At 37.5% G+C, this 25,054-nt stretch overlaps 5 protein-coding genes across 8 annotated transcripts; 2 read left to right on the top strand and 3 right to left on the bottom strand.

Moving 5' to 3' along the window:
* Nucleotides 1-1,350: 1,350 nt before the first annotated feature.
* Nucleotides 1,351-6,382, top strand: LOC18044616 (actin-related protein 5). Of its 3 annotated transcripts, none has more exons than XM_006435493.2 (12): nucleotides 1,351-1,690; nucleotides 1,779-1,849; nucleotides 1,931-2,055; nucleotides 2,169-2,213; nucleotides 2,631-2,733; nucleotides 2,960-3,069; nucleotides 3,666-3,775; nucleotides 3,855-3,945; nucleotides 4,020-4,460; nucleotides 4,727-4,854; nucleotides 5,157-5,496; nucleotides 5,608-6,382. In XM_006435493.2, exons 1-12 carry the CDS (start codon nucleotides 1,590-1,592, stop codon nucleotides 6,112-6,114), a joined length of 2,172 nt encoding a protein of 723 aa, XP_006435556.1. In that variant the 5' UTR covers nucleotides 1,351-1,589; the 3' UTR covers nucleotides 6,115-6,382. The 3 variants fall into 3 exon arrangements, with proteins under 3 accessions (XP_006435556.1, XP_024042181.1, XP_024042180.1); XM_024186413.1 differs by having other exon boundaries at nucleotides 1,609-1,690; nucleotides 1,828-1,849; XM_024186412.1 differs by lacking the exons at nucleotides 1,351-1,690; nucleotides 1,779-1,849; nucleotides 1,931-2,055 and having other exon boundaries at nucleotides 2,626-2,733.
* Nucleotides 6,383-6,587: 205 nt separating this feature from the next.
* On the top strand, nucleotides 6,588-9,448 carry LOC18044615 (protein FIZZY-RELATED 3). The gene is given in 11 exon segments (XM_024186588.1): nucleotides 6,588-7,274; nucleotides 7,556-7,678; nucleotides 7,784-7,888; nucleotides 8,008-8,187; nucleotides 8,308-8,370; nucleotides 8,475-8,565; nucleotides 8,568-8,665; nucleotides 8,780-8,881; nucleotides 8,982-9,044; nucleotides 9,180-9,248; nucleotides 9,345-9,448. Coding segments are annotated over 11 exon segments (1,422 nt in total). The 5' UTR covers nucleotides 6,588-6,800; the 3' UTR covers nucleotides 9,399-9,448.
* Nucleotides 9,449-9,547: 99 nt separating this feature from the next.
* Nucleotides 9,548-11,331, bottom strand: LOC18044614 (ribosomal RNA large subunit methyltransferase E). Its single transcript, XM_006435491.2, has 6 exons — nucleotides 11,224-11,331; nucleotides 11,000-11,086; nucleotides 10,833-10,895; nucleotides 10,568-10,669; nucleotides 9,892-10,120; nucleotides 9,548-9,811 (listed from the first exon to the last, which is right to left on the bottom strand). Exons 1-6 carry the CDS (start codon nucleotides 11,299-11,301, stop codon nucleotides 9,699-9,701), a joined length of 672 nt encoding a protein of 223 aa, XP_006435554.1. The 5' UTR covers nucleotides 11,302-11,331; the 3' UTR covers nucleotides 9,548-9,698.
* Nucleotides 11,332-12,239: 908 nt separating this feature from the next.
* LOC18044613 (scarecrow-like protein 30) lies at nucleotides 12,240-16,160 on the bottom strand. 2 transcript variants are annotated; one of them, XM_024186461.1, is made up of 3 exons: nucleotides 16,053-16,160; nucleotides 13,194-15,819; nucleotides 12,240-12,721 (listed from the first exon to the last, which is right to left on the bottom strand). In XM_024186461.1, the coding sequence occupies exon 2, from the start codon at nucleotides 15,545-15,547 to the stop codon at nucleotides 13,298-13,300; it is 2,250 nt and encodes a 749-aa protein (XP_024042229.1). In that variant the 5' UTR covers nucleotides 15,548-15,819; nucleotides 16,053-16,160; the 3' UTR covers nucleotides 12,240-12,721; nucleotides 13,194-13,297. The 2 variants fall into 2 exon arrangements, with proteins under 2 accessions (XP_024042229.1, XP_006435553.1); XM_006435490.2 differs by having other exon boundaries at nucleotides 13,194-16,160.
* Nucleotides 16,161-23,858: 7,698 nt separating this feature from the next.
* LOC112098890 lies at nucleotides 23,859-24,650 on the bottom strand. The gene has a single exon (XM_024185528.1). It carries the CDS (start codon nucleotides 24,648-24,650, stop codon nucleotides 23,859-23,861), a length of 792 nt encoding a protein of 263 aa, XP_024041296.1.
* Nucleotides 24,651-25,054: the final 404 nt, after the last annotated feature.

Here is a 25,054-nt window from a genome sequence, read left to right as displayed (position 1 = left end):
AATAATAATAATGACATTACTAAACAACAACAACAACAATTACAATAATAAAGAAAAATAATGATAATAGTAATACATTTTAATGTTTTTCATGTGACATGTCTATCGCCTAAAAAAACAGAAATTGCGTTCGTGCGACAAAAACTGTCACATGGGAGACATCATTTGTCACCCAAAAACACAGAATGTTTGTATGTGCGACAAAAGCATGTCGCTACCCAAAACACAAAAACAGTGTTTTTGAGCGACATGGGTTGTCGCCCGTGCAACAAATTTTGTCGCCTAAAAAAACAGAAATTGAATTCAGGCAATATAAGTTCGTCGCACGTGCGACAACAATGTCACCAAAAAACACAGAAATTGTGTTCGTACGACGAGGGCTTGTCGCACGGGAGATAGACCTTGTCGCCCAAAAACGCAAAAACTGTGTTTGAGCGATAGATGCACACAAACACTGTAAATTTATAAACAGATCAACTTTAGCAAACTTTGATGAGAAAAATAAAAATTACAGCTAAAACTACTTCTATTTTACAAACTCATTTGTATAAGAATAACAAATTATTGGCTTTATATGCCTTATTACACTATGTATGGTGTAAATCACAAACATAAAATAACCAAAAATTAATTTTTTTAACTCATGGCCATATATGGCTGAACCCATTCTCCTTTTGATCAAAATTTCCACCACCAATCCATGAACAAGACAAATCAAACACAACCAACAACCACTTATAAAATCTCAAAAAACAAGAAAATCAAAGGTATTTAAAAATTTTAGACTTTGATAAAATAACTAAAAATAACTAACTTCTTACAAACTCCAATACAAGTGGCATATTCAGGCCACCGTCGATTGTCACCGGTCGGTGGCCTTCTCCGACCACCCATGTTTTTCTTCTTCATGGGTTATAAATGCTCTTGATGTGTATTTCTTTTTGTTCCAGCAAATGAGAGTATGGGAGTGAAGTGAAAATTGTGAGAGAATGTCATCCTTTGCTTTTTGTGCTGGGGAAAGAGAATGGAAAGAGAAATGTACTCTTTTACATAATGAATATTGTGTGTAATCAGTTAATACAATTATCCAATGGATTTTAAATCATTTTTTTTAATTATTTTTTGATTTTTTAAGAATTTCACCTTATCTTTTACATTTTTGCCCTCGTCAACTAACGGTCAAACCGTATGTATACTAACGGCAGGAGAAATTAGTGAGAATACAAACAAACTCATCATCTAAGTGTAATTATATTAAACCTCAGGGGAGGTTTTTAAAAATAGCGCGTGGGTTAAGCTTTTTTCTTGGGTCTGGCAGCGTAGAGAAATCAAAAGCCCAATTCTGTCCCATGTCCATTTAGAACTGCTTCGGGTTGTCTGGTTCCACTTCCCTTACCCCTCCCCGAACCGGTTCGGATCGTCTTCACTAGGTACTAGGCGATTCGATTATCAGCGCCAGACTCAGACATGAAACAAAATTTAATGACAATTTTTAACTCGAACAACAGAAACAAAGCCAGCAGTTCAAAACGCTAGCTATCACCTTGATTTAGCTTCCCTCCCCAATTTTTTTTTTCTTTTTTAAAAAAATGCCATTCATATCTCAAATACAGAGACAAACAGATTACAATCTATTCCCTTCCTCCACTCCGATCGTCATCGACAATGGCGCCTCCTATTTCCGAATTGGGTAACTTACTCTTAAACCCTAATCCTTAACTACCCACTTTCTAATTTCCTTTTCTTTCTTTTTTTGGTTAATATAATTCCATGGTCAGGTGGGCGGGAGAGACTGACCCGCGTGTTATTTTCCGCAACATTGTTCAGAGACCTCGCCACAAAACCACCGGTGCTCTCTTGCTCCCACTTCCCTTTTTGTTTTTTCAAATTCTTTGCCTTTTCAGTCTAAGTTTATTTATTTATGGTATAGGTGAAACTGTGACCATAGTTGGTGATCATGATACAACATTGTTAAAGTACTTTGACTGCACGCGGTCGGGGCCTCGCTCAGCTTTTGACAGCAATGTTGTTTATCAGTTTGAGATTATGGAATATGTATGTCATTGTGTTTTGTTAATGTTGAATTTTGTAGCACATGTGTCTTGTTTGCGTGTTTGTTTGTATGGGTGATAGCTGTAGTCTCATGTGGTCTATTTTGTGCTTTGTAGATTCTTGACTTTGCCTTTGATCGGCTTGGTGCCAATGGGTCAGAGGTAAAATAACCAATTCTCAATTTCTTTCATTTTAAGAACTTTTGTAGTTGTGCATGTGTTTTGATGTTTGCACCCTAAAAGGCTTCAGTTTTTAGTACGTTATTCTAATTGTTGTCTATGGCATGCACTGTAGTTTACTCGGTTGGTTGTTTCTTATAATCATTTTAAATTTATGCTGAGGTGACCTTTTCATTATGGTTGTTGATTCTTTTCTTGATGCATGTGCCATTTAGTTGTTTTTATGTTGAGTACAAATAGTTGCATGGATGATACGTTGCTCTGTGTTCTTTTTTTTTCATGCAATGTTTTTCTAGTGGCATGATTTTTACTAGTTACTTTGTCATGCACGGCTAAGGTTTAGCTTGGTTCATTCGCTTGACCTTTTCCTGATTTAATGTTCATTTGAGGACAGAGCAGATTGATCATCCTGTCCTGATCACAGAATGTGTATGCAACCCAGTTCACTCTCGCAGTAAAATGGCAGAACTTCTTTTTGAGACTTATGGAGTTCCATCAGTAGGTAAAGCATTAAGTTACCTTGCACGAAAAACTTTCCATGCCCTTAAAGAGGAAGCTTGTAGTTTATTTATCTGATGGATGCTTCTGTCTAAATCAGTAAGCCACTAATTGTCTGGGCAACAACCCATGATTGGCCTGATCATGATAAATGTTCCCTTTTCATTTTATGTTCTTAGAATGTTTGCTGCTTTCTAAAATTAACATGTCCTTTCTTTATGCGATCACAGCATTTGGTGTGGATGCTGCTTTCAGCTACAAGTATAATCAGCAATATGGGATTTGTAATAAAGATGGTCTTGCCATCTGTCCAGGATTTTCCACTACTCATGTTATTCCGGTATTGTTTTCATGGCCTCAATATTCTTTTAGTTGAATGTACTTGCAAGTTAGAACTGGTGGGTGTTAAATTTTATGTAGTAGCATGCATAACTGCCTTGCATGATATAAAAGAGATTATGAATCAGCTAACTCTTGAATTTTCTCTGTCTAAGACTCATTTTGTGCCATCATTGTTATCAACATTATTAGTTGTGGCATCTTATTGTTTCTCATTTGGTCAATCTTTGAATAAATTTGGGAACATATGTACCACATATGTTCCTAGCAAAGGTTGTTTGTTAACATATCAAAGGACTTTGTCTCTTGCTGGCATGTTTTTTAATGCAATCAATCTTGTTGATAGCATTTTTACTTGCTGCTAATCCTTTTCTTTTTGTGTTTTATTAAATGTTCCAATAACAATATGATTTCTCTAAGATATTGGCTATCAGCCATGTCTATGTAGATTTGATCTCTTATATATGCTACTTTGTGGGTCCAATATCTGGTTGCAGCATTGTTGTTCCCTCAATAAATTAGATCTTATAATTTCTGTGATGAATCTAATTCTCAATTGTTTTAGTTTGATATTGATGTGTCTCGTTTGACTCCCAGTTTGTTGAAGGTGAGCCTGTTTACAGAGGTTCTTGCCGAACTAATATTGGTGGATACCATATCACCGATTATTTGAAGCAACTACTTTCCCTTAAGCATCCTCAACACATGTGAGTATAAATTCACCTGGCTTTTGCTTGATTGATTAAAGTAAAGCTTCTGGTTACAGAGGTTGAATTAATTATACAGGACTAAGCTTACATGGGAGAAGGTTGAAGACCTGAAAATGGAGCACTGTTATATTGCACCTGATTATTTTTCAGAAGCTCAACTATTTCAGGTAACGACCATGTCCTACATTTTTTTCCCACTTCAACCTTTGATGTTAATTTGATGCAACACCTATTACAACAGAAAAGGACCAAGGAAGCTGAACACAAAACCAGGTGTTGGCAACTTCCATGGGTTCCACCACCAACTGAGGAACCTCCTTCAGAAGAAGAGATTGCGAGGAAGGCAGCCATTAAAGAGAGACAAGGTCAAAGGTTGCGGGAGATGGCTGAGGCTAAGAGATCTTCTAGGATAAATGAACTGGAAAATCAAATTCATGGTTTAGAGTTTCTTTTACAACAACTTGAACAAGTGGAAGAGAATGACATTGCAGCTTTCCTTTCAGACACCGGTTATGTCTCCCGGCAGGAAATAGAATCTACCCTTGTGAAACTTACACAATCTTTAAGAAAAGCTAAAGGGGAACGGAAGGTTGAACAAGCTGAACTTGAGAAGACTGATGCCTCTATGAATGAAAAGTATCCTCTTATTCACATCCCTGACAACATGCTGTCCCTTGAGCAGGTATACTTTACACTAAAAGAGCTGGACTTTTGAATTTTGCTGTACTGCTGATTCTACTCATAGATGTTTACTTTCATTTCATTTCACATTGGCTCGAAAACACGGGGCCATTTCATTAGTTATTTTTTTAATGTAGTGCTGAAGGGTGCTTTTTGATATGAGAGTGCCTTGCATGGAATGACACTCAAATAAAGAACGACATTGATTTTCATTTTTGGGATTTTCTCATCATCATCAAATTTCTCTTGGCTGCTATTCCTTTGCAGCTTAAGGAGAAGAGAAGACAAATTTTCCTTAAAACTACAACTGAGGGCCGCCAGCGAGCTAAACAAAAGCGTGTTGAGGAGGAGTTGGAACAAGAGAAAAAAAACCAAGAAGAAGAAGAAAGACGCTTGTAAGTGCTAAGCTCGTGGAGTTCTTTTTCTCCTTATTTAATATAAATTTTATCAATGGTCAAGCATCAAGGAGAAAAGAGGGGGGAACTTTTGTGAGCATTATCAAGAGAAGTCTCTTACTGTTATATATCAATTTTTAGTAAAATACGTAAAGTGCTTGGTCTCTTAATTAGATCACTATCATAATAGCATTGCAGATTTCTTGAAATGATCTTATCATCTTGGAAGATAATTTCGTTAGTATTCTGTTTTGCATTTGTGCGTTTTATAAATCATTGTTTTTTATTTCTTTTTACTGTAGAGAGAACCCAGAACTCTATGTAGAGCAGATGCGGGCAAAGTACAAAGAACTTTCTGAGAAAATTGACCAGCGAAAACGGCTTAAGACAAATGGGAACCACACAAATGGAAATAACACATCTGGAGGGGTTGGCCGTGGTGAGAGATTGAATGCTGCTCAGAGAGAAAGGATGCGCCTCCTAACAACGGCAGCCTTTGATCGAGGGAAGGGTGAGGACACTTTTGGTGCCAAGGATGAAGATTGGCAACTTTACAAACTGATGAGCAGAGATAATGATGATGATGATGAGGAAATGGATGAAAATGAAGCAGAGCTTGCCCGCATTTCTGCTAGATTGCAGGTCAGTCAATCATCGTGTCTAATTAAGGATATGCACTAATTTTCAACTTAGTTTTTTTTTTTTTGGGTCCTTATGGAATGTTCTCTTATTCACTGATCTCTATTCTGGCAGGAGGTAGACCCAACATTTGTTCCCAAGCAAGAATCAGGACCCACTCAGTCAGCCGCGGAGATACCACGAGTTCGTCCTCTTACCAAGGAAGATTTCCAAATTGTTCTTGGTGTTGAAAGGTTTCGCTGCCCTGAAATCTTATTTCGCCCCAACTGGGTTGGGATTGATCAGGTAGGATTAGATGAGATGACAGGAGTATCAATAAGAAGACTGCCAACTAAAGACGAAGATCTAGAGCAGAGACTGACCAGTTCAATTTTTATGACTGGTGGATGCTGTCTATTCCCTGGTATGAGCGAGCGCTTAGAAGCTGGAATCCGGATGATTCGACCATGTGGGGCTCCCATAAAAGTGGTGAGAGCTCTGGATCCAGTTCTTGATGCATGGCGAGGAGCTTCCATTTATGCTGCTAAGTTGCAATTCCCCCAGCAAACGTTTTCTAGGATGGATTATTATGAGAAAGGCGAGGACTGGCTTCGCAGATATCAGCTGCAATACACATTATAATCGCCCGTTCTCCCACTGTGTTGTGAATTATCTGTGACGGAAGTCCAATCAAGAGAGAAATATTTTAGACAACAATTAGACTCGGCAGCTGATGCCTTTGATGCATAACGGTGTCACAACTGCAGTAGTTTGCTGCGTATTTGATGGTTTCAAACCATATTGACTTTTCAAAATTACCCACTTAATTTGGGGAAACTTTTAAAGGAGATTCGAGGATGTTAATTCTCTCATAAGCAAAGAAAAATTAACAAGAATGGCAGTTAGTTGTTGCCCGTAACAAATTATCAAGACTTCTTTTAATTTTTTTTTTTTAAATAAGATTAGTGACTAATTATACGCACAGAGCTTGATGTTCCCAAAGACACGAGCAACGGCTACCCTACATTTACTTGGTAAGCTATACACAAATCTGACAGCTATACGAGCATATGGAACTTTGGTTATTGCAAAATCGACCGTTGGAAAATATTTTGGCGACATACAAATACTACTTCCTTTTTTGAAAAATGAACATATGACACTAAAAGACCGCTCCTATTCTTACCTGCCATTGATAGAATTCGACCGTTGCTCCTCTTCAAAAGCCCTCTTTGCTTGCAGAGAGTGGCCTTTTCCTTCATTTTCCCGAGAAACAAACATACCCCGCTTGGGCGTTTCCTCTAATCAACTTCAACCCCAGAAAGAAGATGGATTTGCCACAAACAAGGAAAACTGGGTTGAATCTCCCAGCTGGAATGAATGAAACCTCCCTAAGACTCGAAACATTTTCGGGTTCTTTTCGAGCATTATCAAACCTGTCATCTCCTTCATCAAGATCATCAACTTGCAGTGACAGATTCATTCCTTGCAGATCTTCTTCAAGGCTACACACATTCGAGCTGATTGAGAAGGGATCACCTGTTAAAGAAGGAGGCAATGAGGCTTATAACAGGCTGTTAAAATCTGAGCTTTTTGGAGCTGATTTTGGTTCTTTTTCTTCTCCTGCAGGTCAAGGCTCGCCAATGAGCCCTAGCAAGAATATGCTAAGGTTTAAGACTGATCATTCTTCTGGGCCTAATTCTCCGTACTCGCCTTCCATTTTGGGGCATGATAATGGCTTCTCTAGTGAGGCTTCTACGCCGCCTAAGCTCCCACGGAAAGTGCCCAAGACTCCACATAAGGTCAGTGAGCCTGATTTGATTCTGTGGCCGCAATTTCTTTTTCCCCTTTTCTTAGGTTGCATTGAAGATACGAGATAGAGCAGGAAACAATTTTTATGTTTATTTCAATGGTCAATATTTAAGCATCATTCATGTAGGCAGTGGCATTTTGGTCCTTTGCTACACATTGTGTAGAAATGCAGTCATTCTTTTGACAAATTGATTTGAGCATTGCGTAGGAGTTATAGAGATATCTAGACAGCTTTGTGCTGATGGGGTAAAAGTTTTAATGATGGCTGCAGGTTCTGGATGCTCCATCTCTTCAAGATGACTTCTATTTGAATTTAGTGGATTGGTCCTCCCAGAATGTACTTGCTGTTGGATTGGGCACTTGTGTATATTTGTGGACTGCATCAAATAGCAAAGTGAGTTTGATATTACTAGTTCTACAACAAATTGGTTGATGCAATTGTATCTAAAAGAGGTTATTGGGTCTGATGAGTTTAACAGTTTTCTATTCTTGTTCTCAGGTAACGAGGTTGTGTGACTTGGGACCTGGTGACAGTGTATGCTCTGTCCAATGGACCCGAGAGGGTTCTTATATATCAGTTGGTACAAATCTTGGGCAAGTTCAGGTAGCTACTTGTTTACTCCTATTTTGCATTTGAAATCTTGTGTTTCAGTTAGTTTGTTTATAGAGTTTCATTCATATTTATAGTTGAGAACATCAGATTTTAACTAGCTGATTTTACAGGTTTGGGATGGAACCCAGTGCAAAAGGGTTAGGACCTTTGGTGGCCATCAAACTAGAGCTGGTGTCTTGGCATGGAATTCGCGCATACTATCATCAGGAAGTAGGGACCGGAACATACTTCAACATGATCTTCGTGTTTCAAGTGACTATATTTGCAAGCTTGCTGGACACAAATCTGAGGTAAAGCTTGTTGCGCTCAACGAAAAAAGAAAAGAAAAAGATTATTGCTCGTCTGGGGGAAAGAGTATTTTTTTACTTCATGAGCAATATATTATCCTTAACTTTCGTTATTGCTTACAGGTGTGCGGGCTGAAATGGTCCCATGATGACAGGGAACTTGCATCAGGTGGAAATGATAATCAGGTAATCATCATCACTATCACACACACACACATACAAATCTATTGATCTTTGTAGTCTAACTGCTGGGAGTAAAATGCTGATGCAAATGTGCTGCTGGTGCTCAGCTCTTGGTCTGGAACCAGCATTCTCAGCAACCAACTTTGAGATTGACCGAACACACAGCCGCTGTGAAGGCTATTGCTTGGTCACCCCATCAGAAATTGGAATGGAGGCTGGAATAATAATGCATCGATGCATTCGCTTCTGGAACACTAGCAATGGTCATCAATTAAACAGTGTGGACACTGGGAGCCAGGTAACTGAGTATTATTTAACAAGCTTCAGACAATTATTATGTTCTTACACAGTGTCTTGATGCTACCCAGCTGTCATAACATCATGCTCATCATCATCATTGTGTAACTTGCAGGTGTGCAACCTAGCATGGAGTAAGAATGTGAATGAGCTAGTGAGTACTCATGGATATTCTCAGAATCAAATTATGGTGTGGAAGTATCCATCAATGGCAAAGGTACAAGAGAGTTCAGCCAATTTTAGCTTGCACTTCACAGACACAAGTGCCTTTGTCTTTTTAACTTACTGATATCTCTTTCACTCTGGATAACTGATAGGTTTCAACTCTGACGGGTCATAGTTTGCGAGTACTCTATCTGGCTACATCGCCTGATGGACAGGTACTGTAGTGTTTCTGAATAAATCTCTTAAGACATATGCGATCAGTATTTGATAGCACACGGTAGATATATTGCTTTGTACCAATATATATATATATACATATATCTTAAAGCCAAGTTTATATTCTCTTGCAGACAATAGTGACTGGAGCAGGAGATGAAACTTTAAGATTTTGGAATGTCTTCCCTTCTTTGAAAGCACCGGTAAGTACATAGAAAGCTGGTAAAATCAAACATTCATTCAATCTTTCGGTATACATTGCTCTCTTTATTAAAAGCTTTTGTTTCTATGCATTGCAGGCTCTGGTTAAAGATACAAGTCTCTGGTCACTAGGAAGAACCCATATTCGATAACTGTTGGCCAATCATATGGATGTAAATTATATGTTTTGCATATGCATATACCAAGACTTGTAACATGTTTTGATTGAATTGTTTTTCGTTTTGTCTGTCTTTGTAAGAATTAGCACAATGAGCCTGAGAGTCGAGGAGATTCATAGACAGAAAAAATGTACATGCTTATTTCATTTCTGGCACATCAATAACAATAGCAAGTATGAAAGAAACTGTGACATTCACAGACTGAGCTGCATAGCAACAAAGATGACAACAGAAAGCCATTAACCGCACATTTGAAGTTACAAAATATCCTGCCTATCCCTTTAAACCTTGACAAATAAAATAAATTTCTCTAGATGAAGATCTCGTAGCTTTAGGCCTCAACCATGACGCCTTTCTGAAGAGTGGTTTGCAAATCCGGGTGAATTCTGTCACCGAAGAAAAATAATTAACACATTTCCAAGAAAAGAAACAGATAAATAATATGCTTATTTAAGTAACCTCTCACCTTGGGCATCCTGACTCTCCAGGAGCTTTATGACAAGGTGACCCCCAGGTTTTAGTACACCACTATCTGTACTAGAATCTGAATTATTAACTGGACTTGCTAAGGCAGCCGGACCAAGAGCCAAATCAACTGCTCGCATCCCTAACTCCACAGACAAAGCTGCATCTTTGGTTGTAATTCCAGACACTGAAGGACACATGTCTGAAAGTATGACAGAAAATCCTTTTTGCTACACAGACATAAACCAAATTGTATCACCATAAGATATAAGATATGAGAGAGAAATAGTTCAAAATAGATAGAATAAGAGCTACTCCTTCTAAGCATAGAGTGTAGGATGAAGCTAAACAAGCAAATAGCACACCAAAATAATGGGCATAATCATTGGAAAGCTCAAACACACATTTGTAATGGCTTTGATCATAAGTCTGAAACAAAGCTTATGAAAGAGAAACACAATACATGTTTATCTATCTTTCATAAGATAAGTCATTGTAAGTTGATCGAATATCATGGCTTCCACCATAAACGTCCAACTATTTCGACCTCTAATAAAGTTCTACAGCATTTCGAATGTTCTCACAGAGGCATTCCCTAAAATGATCAAACTTAGCAATAGAAAACAACCAAAACCAAGAGTGAAAGTTAAGCAGATATCTGTGACAGATCAGAATACCTTAGGGGAAAGTGCCCTGACTTGATTACTGGGCAGATTAATGACGTCAGCTGAAACAGTTTGGACCCTTGCATCACAGTGAAGAGAAGGAACCTTCACCTTCTGTTCTGCAATCCCACATATCCAAAGTTAATTCTTTTCATTCAAAAGAGAAATAAATATCGAAACTTTTATCAAAAGAAGCATCTTAAACACACTTTTTGGTGAACATAACTACAAAAAATAATCTAAAACAATAAATAAATAAATAAAACAAAAATTACACCTTAACATCAATTCCAACAACACTCCCACCATTGTCTAGTGGACCCAAGCTTTGGCATGCTACCTATTGATTCAACAAAAGAAGACAGAACAATCACATATCTGCAGCAAAATGAACTGAAAATGGATATAATTTTAAGAGCCTGCTAAAGAAAAGGAGAGACGGACCTGAAGCCAAGCACCAGGAGCGCAACCAAGATCAAGAACTGAGGAGCCTGGTTTTATGAGCTTATATTGCTTTTGTATTTGAAGCAGCTGTAATTTCAAGACATATAAATAACATCAACTGAAACAGAAGAGAGAGAGAGGGAAAAAAATTGTTTTTTTGAATCATATCGAGCTTGAAAATTAATAAAAAGAAAGATGATTGAAATTTAGATAGGGGAAAATACCTTGAAAGCAGAACGAGCAACGTAGCCGAGGCGTTGAGCCTCTCTGTAAAAGAAATCCGGCGCCCCTACTCCACTCATCTAAATCTTGCTAAAACCCTAGATTTTGTGAAGGATTATAGACAACGTATTTTCCTATTTAATTTAATTTTTTTATTTTTAAATAAAAAAATGTTTAAAAAAATCTTTTATCACCATAATACTTTATATATATATATATATTATATATATATATATATATGAAATCGTTTTCAGTTGTAAACGTCGGTTTTTTTTAATGTCCGTACATATTTTAATATAGATACATTTTTAAATTATCTAGTTTAAAATAATTAAAATTAATTCTTTTTAATTTTATAATTTTAAAGTGTATCTGCATAAAAAAAAATTGAGAAAAACTATACTAAATGTATATATATATATATATATATGTATGTATATGTATATGTATGTGTGTGTGTGTATGTAGGTATGTAAGTATATTAACCAATCACCCTAATTGCATCTCACAAGTCACATGAATTCATAAAATAAATATTACAAATATTCTCCTGCTCATTGGGTGACTTAACATCTTTGTTTAAAAACGTTTAAAAAGATTAATTCTTATTCTAATTCAATCAATCTGAAGTCATATGTGGTAATAAGGTGAATAAGACTGAATGATTGATCATCGACGTTAAATCAAATTAAACTGAAAAAGTTCACGTCAACATAAGGTTACTCAACTAAAGGATTCCTCTTTTTGCTTTTCGGGGAAAGTATTCAGTTGCTTAAGGAAATCAAATTAGTACGACACGTGGCTGCAATTTTAATCTAATCAAAGAGAAATGAAATCTAGCAGAGTCAATTCAAACGGTGTTGGATTAGTTGACCAAATGAATTGAATTTGATCGATCTGCATAAATTGATTACGGACTTTGAAGTAATTGTATTCTAATTTGACTTGAAGATATGCTATTATATTCCTGCGACTTTCCATGTGACAATGATTCAATCCTTTCGAAGAACAATGCTGATAATCAATAAAATTTGCTCATGCAGACCATAGCCGCAAGGTTATTAATTACTTCAAGAGCCAAGAGTCTTACCATAAAACATTACAATAATGGTACATTTTTCCGAGGCTGACAATAGGGTAGGGTAAATATGAAACAACTAACCAAGCCTTCCTCACAGAATAATATTATGCATAAACATGAATTCAAATGCCTAGAATCAAAGAACTTTTTTTTTAAAAGAAAAAAGGAATCTAAAGAACAGGCGACGCAATGATGCCTGCCAAAATCTGTGGAAATTATGAACATTTGAATTTTCTTTTGTTGCTGAGATTCTTCATATTGCTTACAAACTTGCAAAATGCTAGCAGCCTAGCACCGACCTGAGCACCTCACTTTGCATAGGCTTGCTGAAGTGGCCAAGTATAATGGGCCTTCTGCAGCTCGAAGAGAAGCAGCTTCAATGATGCTCTCATACTCTTCGCAGCAACATAGTTGAATGACTGTCAATGTCAAGTTTGTATGCTATTGTTAGCAGTGGCATAGCCAGAAAATCAAACCAGCGAGGGGCAAAATTTTGACCCTTATAAAATACAATCAATGAAGAAAGAAACATATAAAATGTCAAAATTTTACTATTATATGTATGTGTGTAAATATATGTGTGGTTCTTAAAATAGATTTTGAATCTCAATTTTTTTAACACCTTTTGAACCTAAATTTAATGATTTAATGTATTAATGATTGGGCCTTTTGCACTAAATTTAATGATTTAATTAGTCCAATTGCGACAAATTTATAATTCAACTGAATTGAAAAAAAAAAGAGTCTTTTGGGCCTTTTGCAATAAACAGGGGCAGCTGCCCCCACTAGCTTGTCCCTTGGTGGCTTCGCCACTGATTGTTAGAAAAGCAATGGCGAAAAAAGAAGTAAAGAACAAGACACATTTAGATTTTAACAATGAAAATCTGTTACCTCCCAGATGTCAGACTTCCATTAATATATCATTGAAGCAAAGGTTGCCACTACGAAGAGAATCCTACCATCATCCCTCCAATGTGTAGTCGTGAACATGCATTCTAAAAAGAAGGCTTCCAAGTTGAGAGTGCATAAACAATTCGTCCCTTCCAGCCCTGAAGCAACCACTGGCTGTCTTCATCAATTACAAAATCCTTGTGGTAGTTCGTATCTACCCTCTCCTTTGCCATCTTCATGATCTCTTCATTAAGTGGGAGCTGAGTAAACCCGGCCCTCATGTTACGGACTTGCCACTGCTTGTATGTTTCAGGTCTCTCGATCCTCTCTGCACCCTCACAAGCAATGACATTCATTGCCTCACGCCCAAATATCTCTCTCTCAATCAGCATCCTCTCTGGAATTTCACGGGGCACATTCGTCTCAAGCATGTCAAACAAAGTAGAGTAAAAGAAGAGAGCCTCTCTGAATCTTGTTATAAAGAAAGGTGCACTATGAGCCCCATTCACTATCCCCAGTACAAAAACATCTGGATTCATCTTCCTGATTAGGTTTAAGACAATATTTCTTGGACAATCCACCACAACAGTCTCATCAAGCAGATTTCTAAAGCGATACAAACAATTCACGACAAGCACCTCACCGCTGTCAATATTGAGATCCTCAATCTGAATGGTGTCCCACTTCTGAGCTATTGCATTGAATTCAAATGGAACTTTAAAAGTTTCTGCGTACTTTGCCAAGCGGCGCCCGGTCTCCTCAACCCTTTCAGCTGGTTTAAAACCTGGTTGCGGCAGGTCAATCCCAGTTATCCGAAGCTTAGGAGCTCCACCAGGCCTAGATGAAAGACGTTGTATGAGGCATGGCCACTGAAAACCATACATAATACCAAAATCTATTATGTGGAGTCTCGTTGCTTTCTCAGCTAAATTCATTATCGTTTTGTTTGAGAAGAAATTTGAGAGCTTCCTAAATGGACATGCAGCAAGAAACAGATGGTAAGCTTTCAAGACATCGGCAGCTGATGTATGCTTGGTGATTAGGGCAGTGTAAATCTGGGTACCAGAGCCAGCTAAGCGTGCCTCAAGGCCATCAGCAAAACATTCAGCCATTCTCTGCATTCCATCCCCGGTAGAAGAAGAATGCTGTCTGATTTGCTTCAGAAGCTCACATGCATTCCTTCTATCATTGGCTGCAACAGCTTGTGCACAAAGTGTCAGAAGAGTTCTCAAATCTACTACATCTCTGTTGCCTCCCTGCTTCCTTCCACGTGCCTTTCCACCTTTAGACCCTCTTGATTGTTTGTTCTGTCGCACATTCTTGCTCGTTTCATTCTGCAAAGCTTCACGAAGCACAGACTCACTTTGTCCACAATTTAGCAATATCATATCAAACATTTCTTCACTCACAGTTGATTCAGTAGAAACTGCTGATTGTTTATTACTTCTCCCCCTCTCTAAACTCACTTCTTCAGGATGAGGATTCTTCTTTCCCCTTGACCGTTCAGGAGAGTTCTCATTCTCAGGCTTCTTTCCCATCTTAACTAACACACTTTTAGGCTCTTCCTTCAATTCTTTTACTACTGATACATTATTTTTCAGATCAACAAACAAAGCATTACCATTAGGAAGGAATTTACTTGCCTCCTCAAAGCCTCTCTTAAATTGCAAAGCAGACTCAGAATCTCTAAATATTTCAGGAATCTTAAGACTGCTCACTGGAGAATCTATAAACCCATCAACCACATTGCTGTTACTGCTTGATGAGCCATAGGATGACTGAGGAGTGGACTGAGAAGAAAAATTTGAAAACTTACACTCACTCAAATCAGAATTCCACCCGTGATCCACCAAATTATCACTCTCAGCACTGATAGTACTGGTATTACAGTAAGAGTTACTCGAATCATGAGTTCCATCTGGACTTTCATGGTCATGATCAACAAAATTTTTGTTGACATAACTGGGTTGCGGAGGATACTTCTCCCCCAGAAGTTCATACAACGACTTTTCAGCCGCTTGAAGTGCAGCTGAAGACTCTTGAAACATGCATGTCTTCTCCTCCATGTCCTCTTCCATAAGCATCTCATTTATGTACTTAAGAACTACATCACTGAAATCATAATCCTCGGAAGAATCTCTCTCTTGTGTCACAACAGAAGACGAGTTCGGACTATCTGCAACTGGATTAGGTGGCAAAGCCTGAATGTCTAGGTAGCTTTGGCTTACAAGAGTATCATTGGTTTTGAAACCAATAACCAGATTCTGATCCGACAAGACCGAAAAGGTCTCATCATTGAGTTTGTACTGATTAACAGAACCATAAAATCCACTTAACCTTTGATCCATGACCATCTATGCTATAAAAACAATCCACTTAAACAATAGCCAAAATCCCCCCAAAACAAAATACTTCAATAATGATAAGCACAAAAAGCAAAAACTATAACTTCCAGCAACAGCACCACTCTATATTGAAAAGCACTTATATGAATCACAAATTTACAGCAACCCAGAAACCAAAAACTCAAAAAATCCAACTTTCTGATCCTCCACACTTCTTTTATAGCTTCTCAACATAAAATAGCTTCTCAAGTTCTAGCTTCCTCAAACATCAAATCAGAAACCTAAACCAAACAAAGAACAAAAGGAAAAAAAAAAAAAGAATCTTTGAAAAGCAAAACGAACTTGGAAGAAGTACAAATTGAACAGGAAAAATGAGACGAATCCAAAAACAACAGTCACTACTAATACAGAAACAAGAAATTTGCAACCCGCGAATCGTAAGTCACATAAAAAAACAGACCTCTAGCTTTAAAGACTTTAAAGATAATTTTAAAGATGAAGAAGTAGTTAGTACCTGATGGACCGAGGAGAGAGAGAGAGAGAGAGAGAGAGAGGGTAGTGAAATCACAAGTGCTTTGAAGGAGTGTTTAGAAAGTGCATTTTTGGGCAACAAGAAAATTATTAAAAAGTTAATCAGGGGGATACATAGCATGATACTAAATACTTAACGGAATAGTGATGATGTTGTCAATGACGGAGGAGGATTCATTTCCAAGTGGCCAAGTGGCCAAGTAGTGCCAACAGTCTTGGCCATCCACATTTCCCGGCGGACATAAAATTGACCGATAGATCTTTATTTTTCACTCCAATAATTTGTTCCTCAATAGATACGATCAATATTTTTTTTTATTTACCAGTAGATTTTACGATAAATTTTAGAATATATTAGAGGTAATATAATTAATTAATACATATATAATACAACGATTATTTGTATCGTAAGTTTTAAAATAAATGTATATATATCATAATATTATTTATTTAATATATAACTGACATAATATTTTTTGTGTTTTAAATAAATAAATAATAAAAATTAAATGGATATAATGATGTGTAAAGTAAATATAAAATAATACATGGATGATATTATAGCACAACCATTGATTTTGGTGCTAGACAATCACTTATGGTGCGTTTGGTACACGTATTGTTCAAATGCAATTTTTAGGTGCGTTTGGTCTCAGAAATAGTTGCAAAACCCGCTTAAACCTGACCTCCCCCTCGGGTTTAGTTTATGCGTGTTTGACCGCATAAAATTTGGAGTTGACCACATTGTAATACTATGTGATGTAAGTACCAAACATGGTATAATAATATTCTAATACAATGAGGAGCTCTTATACCATAACCAAACATGCCCTTAAGGTATAATCTATCATCTAAGATGTAAAGGTTAAGTTTGCATGTAAGTTGGTCGGATACAATGTCCACGCAAGATTCCAAATTATTGAATAATAAACGATAAATTTTGTTATCACACACACGGCCCTGCCCTGACCTTTTGTGAAGCAAAAGTGGGCTGAGGTTTGCATGATTAGACAGACATAATAATTATTATGAAAAAAACCAGAGGGTTTTATTGGTCAAGGCTTTTACTATCCAGACTAACTTTTTTTTTTATATTGTTATACACTACTATTATTGATATTATATCAGGTATTATAATTAATATTTACAAATAGATTTTATAATTGAGACTTTTTTCGTAGCATGTACTACTCTGAAGAACTGCCCAAATTCTTTAAATTCTCTCAAATATTCGAGGGATGTCCACTCCACTCACATTTCGTGACGGATAGACTGACTCCACTCTATTATTTGATAATTGAGAGAAAATTATAAATAACTCCCATAAATATTTTTATGGAGGCTCGAATTCTTGCACTCAACATTGTAAGTATAAAAATTCTCCCACTTGACAAAAGGCCCATTGATCTATCTAGACCAACTTACTCTTTATAATGTTCCCCCCCCCCCCCCCCCCCTCTATATTGCATCCTTTCGACATTTCAACTTGCCCTGAAATTTGCACTCCTTGGCGTCTTAACTTGTAACTTTTCCTTTATAATCTAGTCCTTTGTACAAGAGTCAATTTCTTGTGATTTTAAACATTTATGGCAAGAACATCAACAAAATCACGCCTTCTTCTTTTCTTTTTTTACATCTTTTTAATTTTATTCATGAAAAAAAATCTTTTAACACTATAAAGTTTTACTTAATATACAAATAACCCTGTTATTTATTTCAAACTATCGAACATACAAATGATCTCTTTTTTTTTTTTTTTAAATTTACATGACAGTAAGATCAATTTTATAAAGAGTTATATGTGATTAATCATGGGTCATTACAATCTAAATAGAAAGAACATGTGTGTTTATTTATAAAACGTCATAGATTTATTTAGAATATTCATCACCCATAAATGCAACCCTACATTCTTAATTATGCTCAAACTATAAGTATAATCTTCTTTGAGATTGGTGCAAATGAGATTCAACCCTTAAATCTTTTTATGACCAATGCTTTTTTTTTCCCTCTTATTTTTATCAAATTTGAACTAAATGCAATGCACGTGAGTGGCCTACTTCAATAATTCCGGCAGAAAACCGATAGCATAATGATTATGGTTTCCTCTTGCATCCACATCAAAGCACAATGCGTGTTACTATTGAACTTTGCACTATATCTGTAGCCATTTTAAGCTTTTAATAATCAATTTATTTTTGTTCATGGGGTTAGCATTTAGAAGGGACATAAGAAGGACAAAAATGTTTAAGTAAAATATGGAGTCCAAGCGATGCATGCAGAGGATGCTTGTTAACATTGAAGCTTAATTAGCAGAATTATACAATATGTTTGCATGTAGCTGGTTCTAATAGTAGGAGGTGTTGTTGAGTGCAACTAGCTCTAGCTGCCAGCTCAGGAAATGATGTTGACAGAATTAGCTGCAGCGTCAGTAATATAAGCTTGACTAATTACTCTTTGATTAATTAAACAACAAGATTCATTTTTCCTTCTCGTTTTCTTGCTACACTCCACTTATCGATACTCTTTGTTAAGATAATAGAATTAGTTAAGATGGTTTAGTTAGTTAAGCTCAGTTGATTTGTTTAATCAAGTTTGTTATTAATGCTGACTTGGCAGCTGAGCTGGAGGAAGGTTGTTATGCTGTTAGCTAAAGCTTAAACAGCATGTAGAAGATTCGAAATGCTTGTATATATACATCTTTGTAAAACCATTCAGATTAATGAAATGATTCACATTCGTTCTCTCTTGTTATTTTCTCTCTGTAACTTTCTTAGAAACCAAACAAATACTTTACAATTTAACATGGTATCAGAGCCAAACTAAAAGCAAAAATGGCGTTCTCAAGCTCAAATCCAAACACAGCAATCTCTGTTTCTTCATTCACTTTCACTTCTCCTATTAAGCTTGATCGATCGAACTACACAATCTGGAAATCTCAGATTCTCTCTTCAGTACGTGCAAATGGTCTTGAAGATCATTTCGATAGCTCCAAGTCATGTCCAGATCAATTTCTTCAAAGTGAATCTGAGAACTCTGAAATTGAAACTCGAACAAATCCTGAGTTCACTGCTTGGAAAAGGAAGGATCAAATGCTGCTGAGCTGGATGCTGTCTTCTATAAATCTCGAGATCCTCAGCCTTGTGGTAAACTCTGAAACTTCACTTGAACTTTGGAATAGTCTTGAGCAACAATTCGGATCTGAAACCTTTGCTAAAAAGGTTCATCTTAAGATGATGCTTAACAATCTTAGAAAAGGTTCAATGTCTATGACTGAATTTTTTGGAAAACTGAAAACAATAACTGATGATTTAGCTATAGCTGGAAGCCCTGTTAGCTCTCTAGATTTTATTACACATCTTATCTCTGGGCTAGGTCAACCATACTACCCTGTGGTTGTGTATATCGAGGCAAATCTAGCAAAAATGACTGTTAATGAAGCTTACTCAATGCTTTTAACTCATGAAGCTAGACTAGAAGCACATCAGTCAAATGCTAGCAAGGAAGCTAAATTGACTTATGCTGCAAATGTTGCTCAAACTGGAACTAATACTAAGTTTGGAGGACAGAATAATGCTAACTGGATTAGGAATGTCAATAATAATAATGGTGGCAGAGGAGCCTTTGGTAGAGGTTTTTCTCAAGGCCGAGGTAGAGGAAATTGGAATGGAGGCTGGAATAATAATGCTCAGTCTGGAAATTATCAAGGCAGAGGAGGATTTTGTGTTAACAATGCCAATAATTTTGGTGCTAATAATGGAAATTTTGGTGGAAACTTTGGTGGCTTCACTAATGGAAAAGGTGCTTCAGATCCAAATGGAGCTGCTGTAATCTGTCAAATATGCTTTAAGCCAAAGCATACTGCAGCTGAATGCAGGAACAGGTTCAATAAAGAATTTGTGCCTTATTACAATCCATATTCAGGCTATAATTCATATCAGAATCCTGGACCAAGAGCTTTCTATCCAAATTCAGCACCAAGAGCTGCTTTCCTGGCAACCTCAGAAGGTGACATGGCTGATCAAGGTTGGTATGTTGACAGTGGGGCAACACATCATCTCACCAACAACCTGCAGAACTTGAACCTTGGAAGAGAATATTCAGGTAATCAGCTACTACATGTTGGTAATGGCCAAGGTCTGAAAATTACACACATTGGATATACTTGTCTCCCCACTTCCTGTGATTCTTTTCTGCATTTACAAGATATCTTGTGTGTACCTCATCTTACTAAAAATCTCATAAGCATTTCCAAATTGCTTGAAAATACCAATTTAACCATTGAGTTTGTTGCCAATATGTGCTTTATTAAGGACAAGAGGAAGGGAGTGCATCTGGCTCAAGGGATTGCTAGAGGAGGACTGTATAAGTTGCTGTCTAAGGATGACTGTCTCTCCAGTTCATGTGTCACCAGTCATAATCCTAGTTCTATGCTTTCTGTTTTTAACCAATCAGCTTGTAACTTTTCTGGTTTGTCTTTGAATAAAGTTTGTACTCAAACAAGTAATTCTCAGAGTCATTTGAGCACTGTTAACCCAGCTATGTTTGCTAATGTGTTACACCAAAGATTTGGTCATCCTAATAAACATGCATTGAAAAACATATTATCCTCTCTTGCACTTCCTGCATCTATTCCTGATTTTTGTGATGCTTGTCAATATGGTAAAATGCATCAACTTTCCTTCTACTCTACAGGCATAAAAACAAAAACTCCTTTAGAACTTGTATATACCGATCTTTGGGGTCCAGCATCTATACCATCTCTACATGGATATAGATATTACATTAGTTTTGTGGATGATTACAGCAGATACTGCTGGATTTTTCCATTAACCCTTAAGTCAGAAGCTTTAGATACATTCAAGTATTTCAAAACCTTAGTTGAAAAACAACTTGGTTTCTCTCTAAAGTCTTTACAATCTGATTGGGGAGGGGAGTACAGAAGCTTTGAAAAATTTCTTGAGGCAGAAGGGATACATTTTAGGCATAGTTGTCCTCACACACATCATCAAAATGGTGTAGTTGAGAGAAAGCATAGGCATGTTATAGAAACTGGGTTAACACTTCTTGCACAAGCTAAAATGCCTTTATCTTTTTGGTGGGAGTCATTTCATACAGCTTCCTTTCTTATTAACAGAATGCCAACCCCAGTGTTGAATAATGTTTCTCCTTTTGCCAAACTTCATGGTAGACCACCAGATTACAAGTTCCTTAGAACTTTTGGTTGCTCTTGCTTTCCTCTTCTCAGACCCTACCATAACCATAAACTCAATTTTCATACACAAAAATGCCTAATGATTGGCTATAGTCCTATACACAAGGGATATAAATGCCTGGATTCCACTGGTAAAACATACATTGCTAGACATGTTCAGTTTAATGAATCAGAATTTCCTTATTTTGAACTCTTTCCTACAAAGTCTGATTCACAACTCTCATCCATCCAACCAAGTCAAGTCTCTTTTTCAAATATTCCAATTACAGAAGTCATTCAAGACAGCAACAATGCACAATCCTATGCTATTCCCTCAAATCCAGATGCAGGACCTGATTCAAGTCACTCCCATACATCTTCAGCACATTCATCTCCAAGCCATTCATCTCAAAATTTATCACCACACATCCAAGTTCATCAGCCAGTACAGACATCTTCAGTTCAGAACATTCATTCCATGACTACCAGATCAAAAGCTGGTGTGTTTAAGCCCAAGACATACTTAACAGTAGCTCAAGAGCTTGAACCTTCATCTGTTAAAGCAGCTCTAGCAGACTCCAAATGGCAACAAGCTATGCAAGAAGAATTTGATGCACTACAAAAGAATCAAACCTGGGTTCTTATTCCTCCAGAAACAGCTGGGAAGATTGTTGGAAACAAATGGGTATTCAGAATTAAATATAACCCTGATGGCAGCATATCAAAGTACAAAGCCAGATTGGTTGCCAAGGGGTTTCATCAGACACAAGGGGTGGATTTTTTTGAAACTTTCAGTCCAGTTGTAAAGCCCTGCACCATCAGAATAATTCTGAGTCTTGCTGTCATGAATCATTGGACAATTAGGCAGCTAGATGTTAATAATGCCTTCCTTAATGGCATTCTTATAGAGGATGTTTTTATGCATCAACCTGAGGGTTTTGTTCATCCTCAATTTCCAGCTCATATCTGCAAACTCACTAAGGCACTTTATGGACTCAAACAGGCTCCAAGAGCCTGGTATGACAGGTTGAAAGCTTCTTTAATTCAGTGGGGTTTTGTGACATCCAAATCAGATACTTCCTTGTTTGTTCATCATGTGGCAGGAGAAATTATTGTGGCACTAATCTATGTAGATGATATTTTGATCACAGGCTCAAATTCTCTTTTGGTAGAAAAGGTGATACATCAGTTGGGTGCCGAGTTTGCCTTGAAAGATCTTGGGGAGTTTAATTACTTTCTCGGTCTTGAGGTAACTCCAAATGTGGATGGTTTGCACTTATCACAAACTAAGTACATTGGTGATTTGCTCAAGAAAGCTCAAATGGTGAACTGCAAGGGCTGTTCAACACCAATGAGCTCAACAGAGAAATTAGTCAAAGACAAGGGTGAAGTGTTTGAGAATCCTTCTTTATACAGAAGTTTGGTTGGCTCATTGCAATATGTTACACTAACAAGGCCTGAAATTGCTTTTACAGTGAATAAACTCAGCCAATATCTTTCTAATCCATCAGTACTTCATTGGCAAGCTTGCAAAAGGGTGTTGAGGTATCTGCAGTATACAGCAGATCATGGTTTACAATTTTACTCATCTGGATCACTTAGTCTTACAGCTTTTTCAGATGCTGATTGGGGATCTGATCTGGATGATAGGAAGTCAGTGGGGGGATATTGTGTTTACTTAGGCAACAACTTGGTTTCATGGTCCTCTAAGAAACAGCATATAGTATCTAGAAGTACAGCTGAATCAGAATACAGAGCTTTGGCTTTGACAACAGCTGAGGTATTGTGGATCACATATCTTTTCAAAGAACTAAAAGTGTCTTTGCTGCAGTCTCCAGTTCTCTACTGTGACAACAAAAGTGCAGAAGCCCTTGCTAGCAATCCTAAGTATCATTCTAAAACTAAACACATTGAACTTGATCTACACTTCATTAGAGAGCATGTATCTAGAAAGGAGCTGCAAATTAATCATGTTCCAAGTTGTGATCAGGTAGCAGATATTCTAACTAAACCATTAGCATTTGATCAATTTCATTATCTACGGTCCAAGCTCAATGTTCTTCCCAGACCTTGAGCTTGAGAGGGGCTGTTAAGATAATAGAATTAGTTAAGATGGTTTAGTTAGTTAAGCTCAGTTGATTTGTTTAATCAAGTTTGTTATTAATGCTGACTTGGCAGCTGAGCTGGAGGAAGGTTGTTATGCTGTTAGCTAAAGCTTAAACAGCATGTAGAAGATTCGAAATGCTTGTATATATACATCTTTGTAAAACCATTCAGATTAATGAAATGATTCACATTCGTTCTCTCTTGTTATTTTCTCTCTGTAACTTTCTTAGAAACCAAACAAATACTTTACAATTTAACACTCTTGATTACCTGACTTGCAGCGACTAATAATAATGCATAGGAAAGGAGCCGGGGAAGAAAGACCAAAACGCAAAGATTGAGTAACCGCAAAGAAATTGACTTTTTTTAAAAAAAAATTTTTTTAAAAAGTATACAGTATTTTATTAATTATTAATGCCGCCAATAAATTTTAATAAGAAAAGCCATAAAGTAACTTAAAAAAATGCTATGTCAAGTACTTCTCTTCCCTTATACTGCTTTGGCAGATTCTTGAGAACTAATTACTTTTCCTTTAAAGAGAAAATATGTCGGGTCATGCTTTCTCCAAGAATTCCTGACTGGTGAATGAGGAGGTTGCGCTCTGCTGCATTGATATTGTGGTGGCCTCTGATGAGGTTGATAAGCAGTGACCCGACCTCCTATACCGCTGCCTGAGGCTTGGGGGTCCCTCCTCTTGATCGGCCCACTTCCTAGTAAGGCTCTCTTCTCTTTCCTTCTCAACCCTTCTAGCTGGTCTGTCTTAATCCTTGCTGCATTTTCCTCCTCGATCTCTATGTGTCTCTTAGCCTGCTCGTAAGTGGCTGAATATGTCTGAATAGCTGGGCTTCTCAAATTGTACCACAACCGTCCTATCTTCACCCATTCTTTCAATCCCATTAATGCCTGAGGATGGTTGAAGGCTCCCAAGTCGAGGACAGCACGGTGGAACCTTTTGATGAATTCCCGAAGGATTTCCTCCTCTCTCTGCTTCATGCTCGTCAGCTCTATCATATCATCTTCCGGTGCCATTGCCCCACGAAACTGCTCTGTAAATTCTTGGCACATCTGCTCGAAGGATTTAACGCTCCCCCGAGGAAGTTTCCTGTACCACTCGCGTACTTGTTCCTCTAGAGATAGTGGGAACACTCCGCATCTTTGGGCTTGGGATAATCCTTGCACCCCAGTTATGTCGTTAAAGCGCTCTATGTGCACCAATGGATCAGTTCGCCCTAAATATCTGAAGTCTGGGAGGCGAAAATCCATCGGAATGACTGCCCTCATGATTTCTGTCGAGAGCGGGGATTCTCCGTCCAGCATGATCCTCCAACCTGGTGCTCTGCTTCATCCTTGCATGTCATCTATTATCTGCGCACTTTTTCTTCCAGCTGTTCAGCACGACCAGGGTCACATGCTGCAACCTAATCTCGCTCTTGCTCAACATCATGCAGGTGTTGCCGGAGTTCTCTTTCCTCTGCATTTGCCACTCCATCATCATTATATAAGGTATGTCTCCCTGGGGATTGATCTTCTCCTCTATGGCTTTCCCCTCGTAGAGACGAATTACCCCCCTCACCACTAAATCTTCTGGTGGTCCGACCTCCCATCATATTATCGTGCCCTGGTGTCATTCCGCCACTTCTCACCTCTTCCTCACGAGCTCCCCTTCGTTCACTCCTCATTTCGTG

This window comes from Citrus clementina, unplaced genomic scaffold (genome assembly GCF_000493195.1).
Source record: "Citrus clementina cultivar Clemenules unplaced genomic scaffold, Citrus_clementina_v1.0 scaffold_4, whole genome shotgun sequence".
Taxonomy (NCBI): Eukaryota; Viridiplantae; Streptophyta; class Magnoliopsida; order Sapindales; family Rutaceae; genus Citrus; species Citrus x clementina.
Note: the sequence above shows the minus strand (reverse complement) of the source record. Positions and strands in the feature narration are given on the sequence as shown.

What these genes read in the sequence shown, in the direction of transcription:
- LOC112098890 (XM_024185528.1), bottom strand. Translation starts at nt 24,650, where the DNA reads ATGAGGGCAGTCATTCCGATGGATTTTCGCCTCCCAGACTTCAGATAT.
- LOC18044613 (XM_006435490.2), bottom strand. Translation starts at nt 15,547, where the DNA reads ATGGTCATGGATCAAAGGTTAAGTGGATTTTATGGTTCTGTTAATCAG.
- LOC18044616 (XM_006435493.2), top strand. Translation starts at nt 1,590, where the DNA reads ATGCCATTCATATCTCAAATACAGAGACAAACAGATTACAATCTATTC. An exon ending in TTGGTGCCAATGGGTCAGAG is followed by an intron (nt 2,214 to 2,630) that starts GTAAAATAACCA and finishes AGGACAGAGCAG; the next exon opens with ATTGATCATCCTGTCCTGAT. An exon ending in ACATGCTGTCCCTTGAGCAG is followed by an intron (nt 4,461 to 4,726) that starts GTATACTTTACA and finishes ATTCCTTTGCAG; the next exon opens with CTTAAGGAGAAGAGAAGACA.
- LOC18044614 (XM_006435491.2), bottom strand. Translation starts at nt 11,301, where the DNA reads ATGAGTGGAGTAGGGGCGCCGGATTTCTTTTACAGAGAGGCTCAACGC. An exon ending in TTGCTCGTTCTGCTTTCAAG is followed by an intron (nt 11,087 to 11,223) that starts GTATTTTCCCCT and finishes TTGAAATTACAG; the next exon opens with CTGCTTCAAATACAAAAGCA. An exon ending in TTGTTGGAATTGATGTTAAG is followed by an intron (nt 10,670 to 10,832) that starts GTGTAATTTTTG and finishes ATTGCAGAACAG; the next exon opens with AAGGTGAAGGTTCCTTCTCT.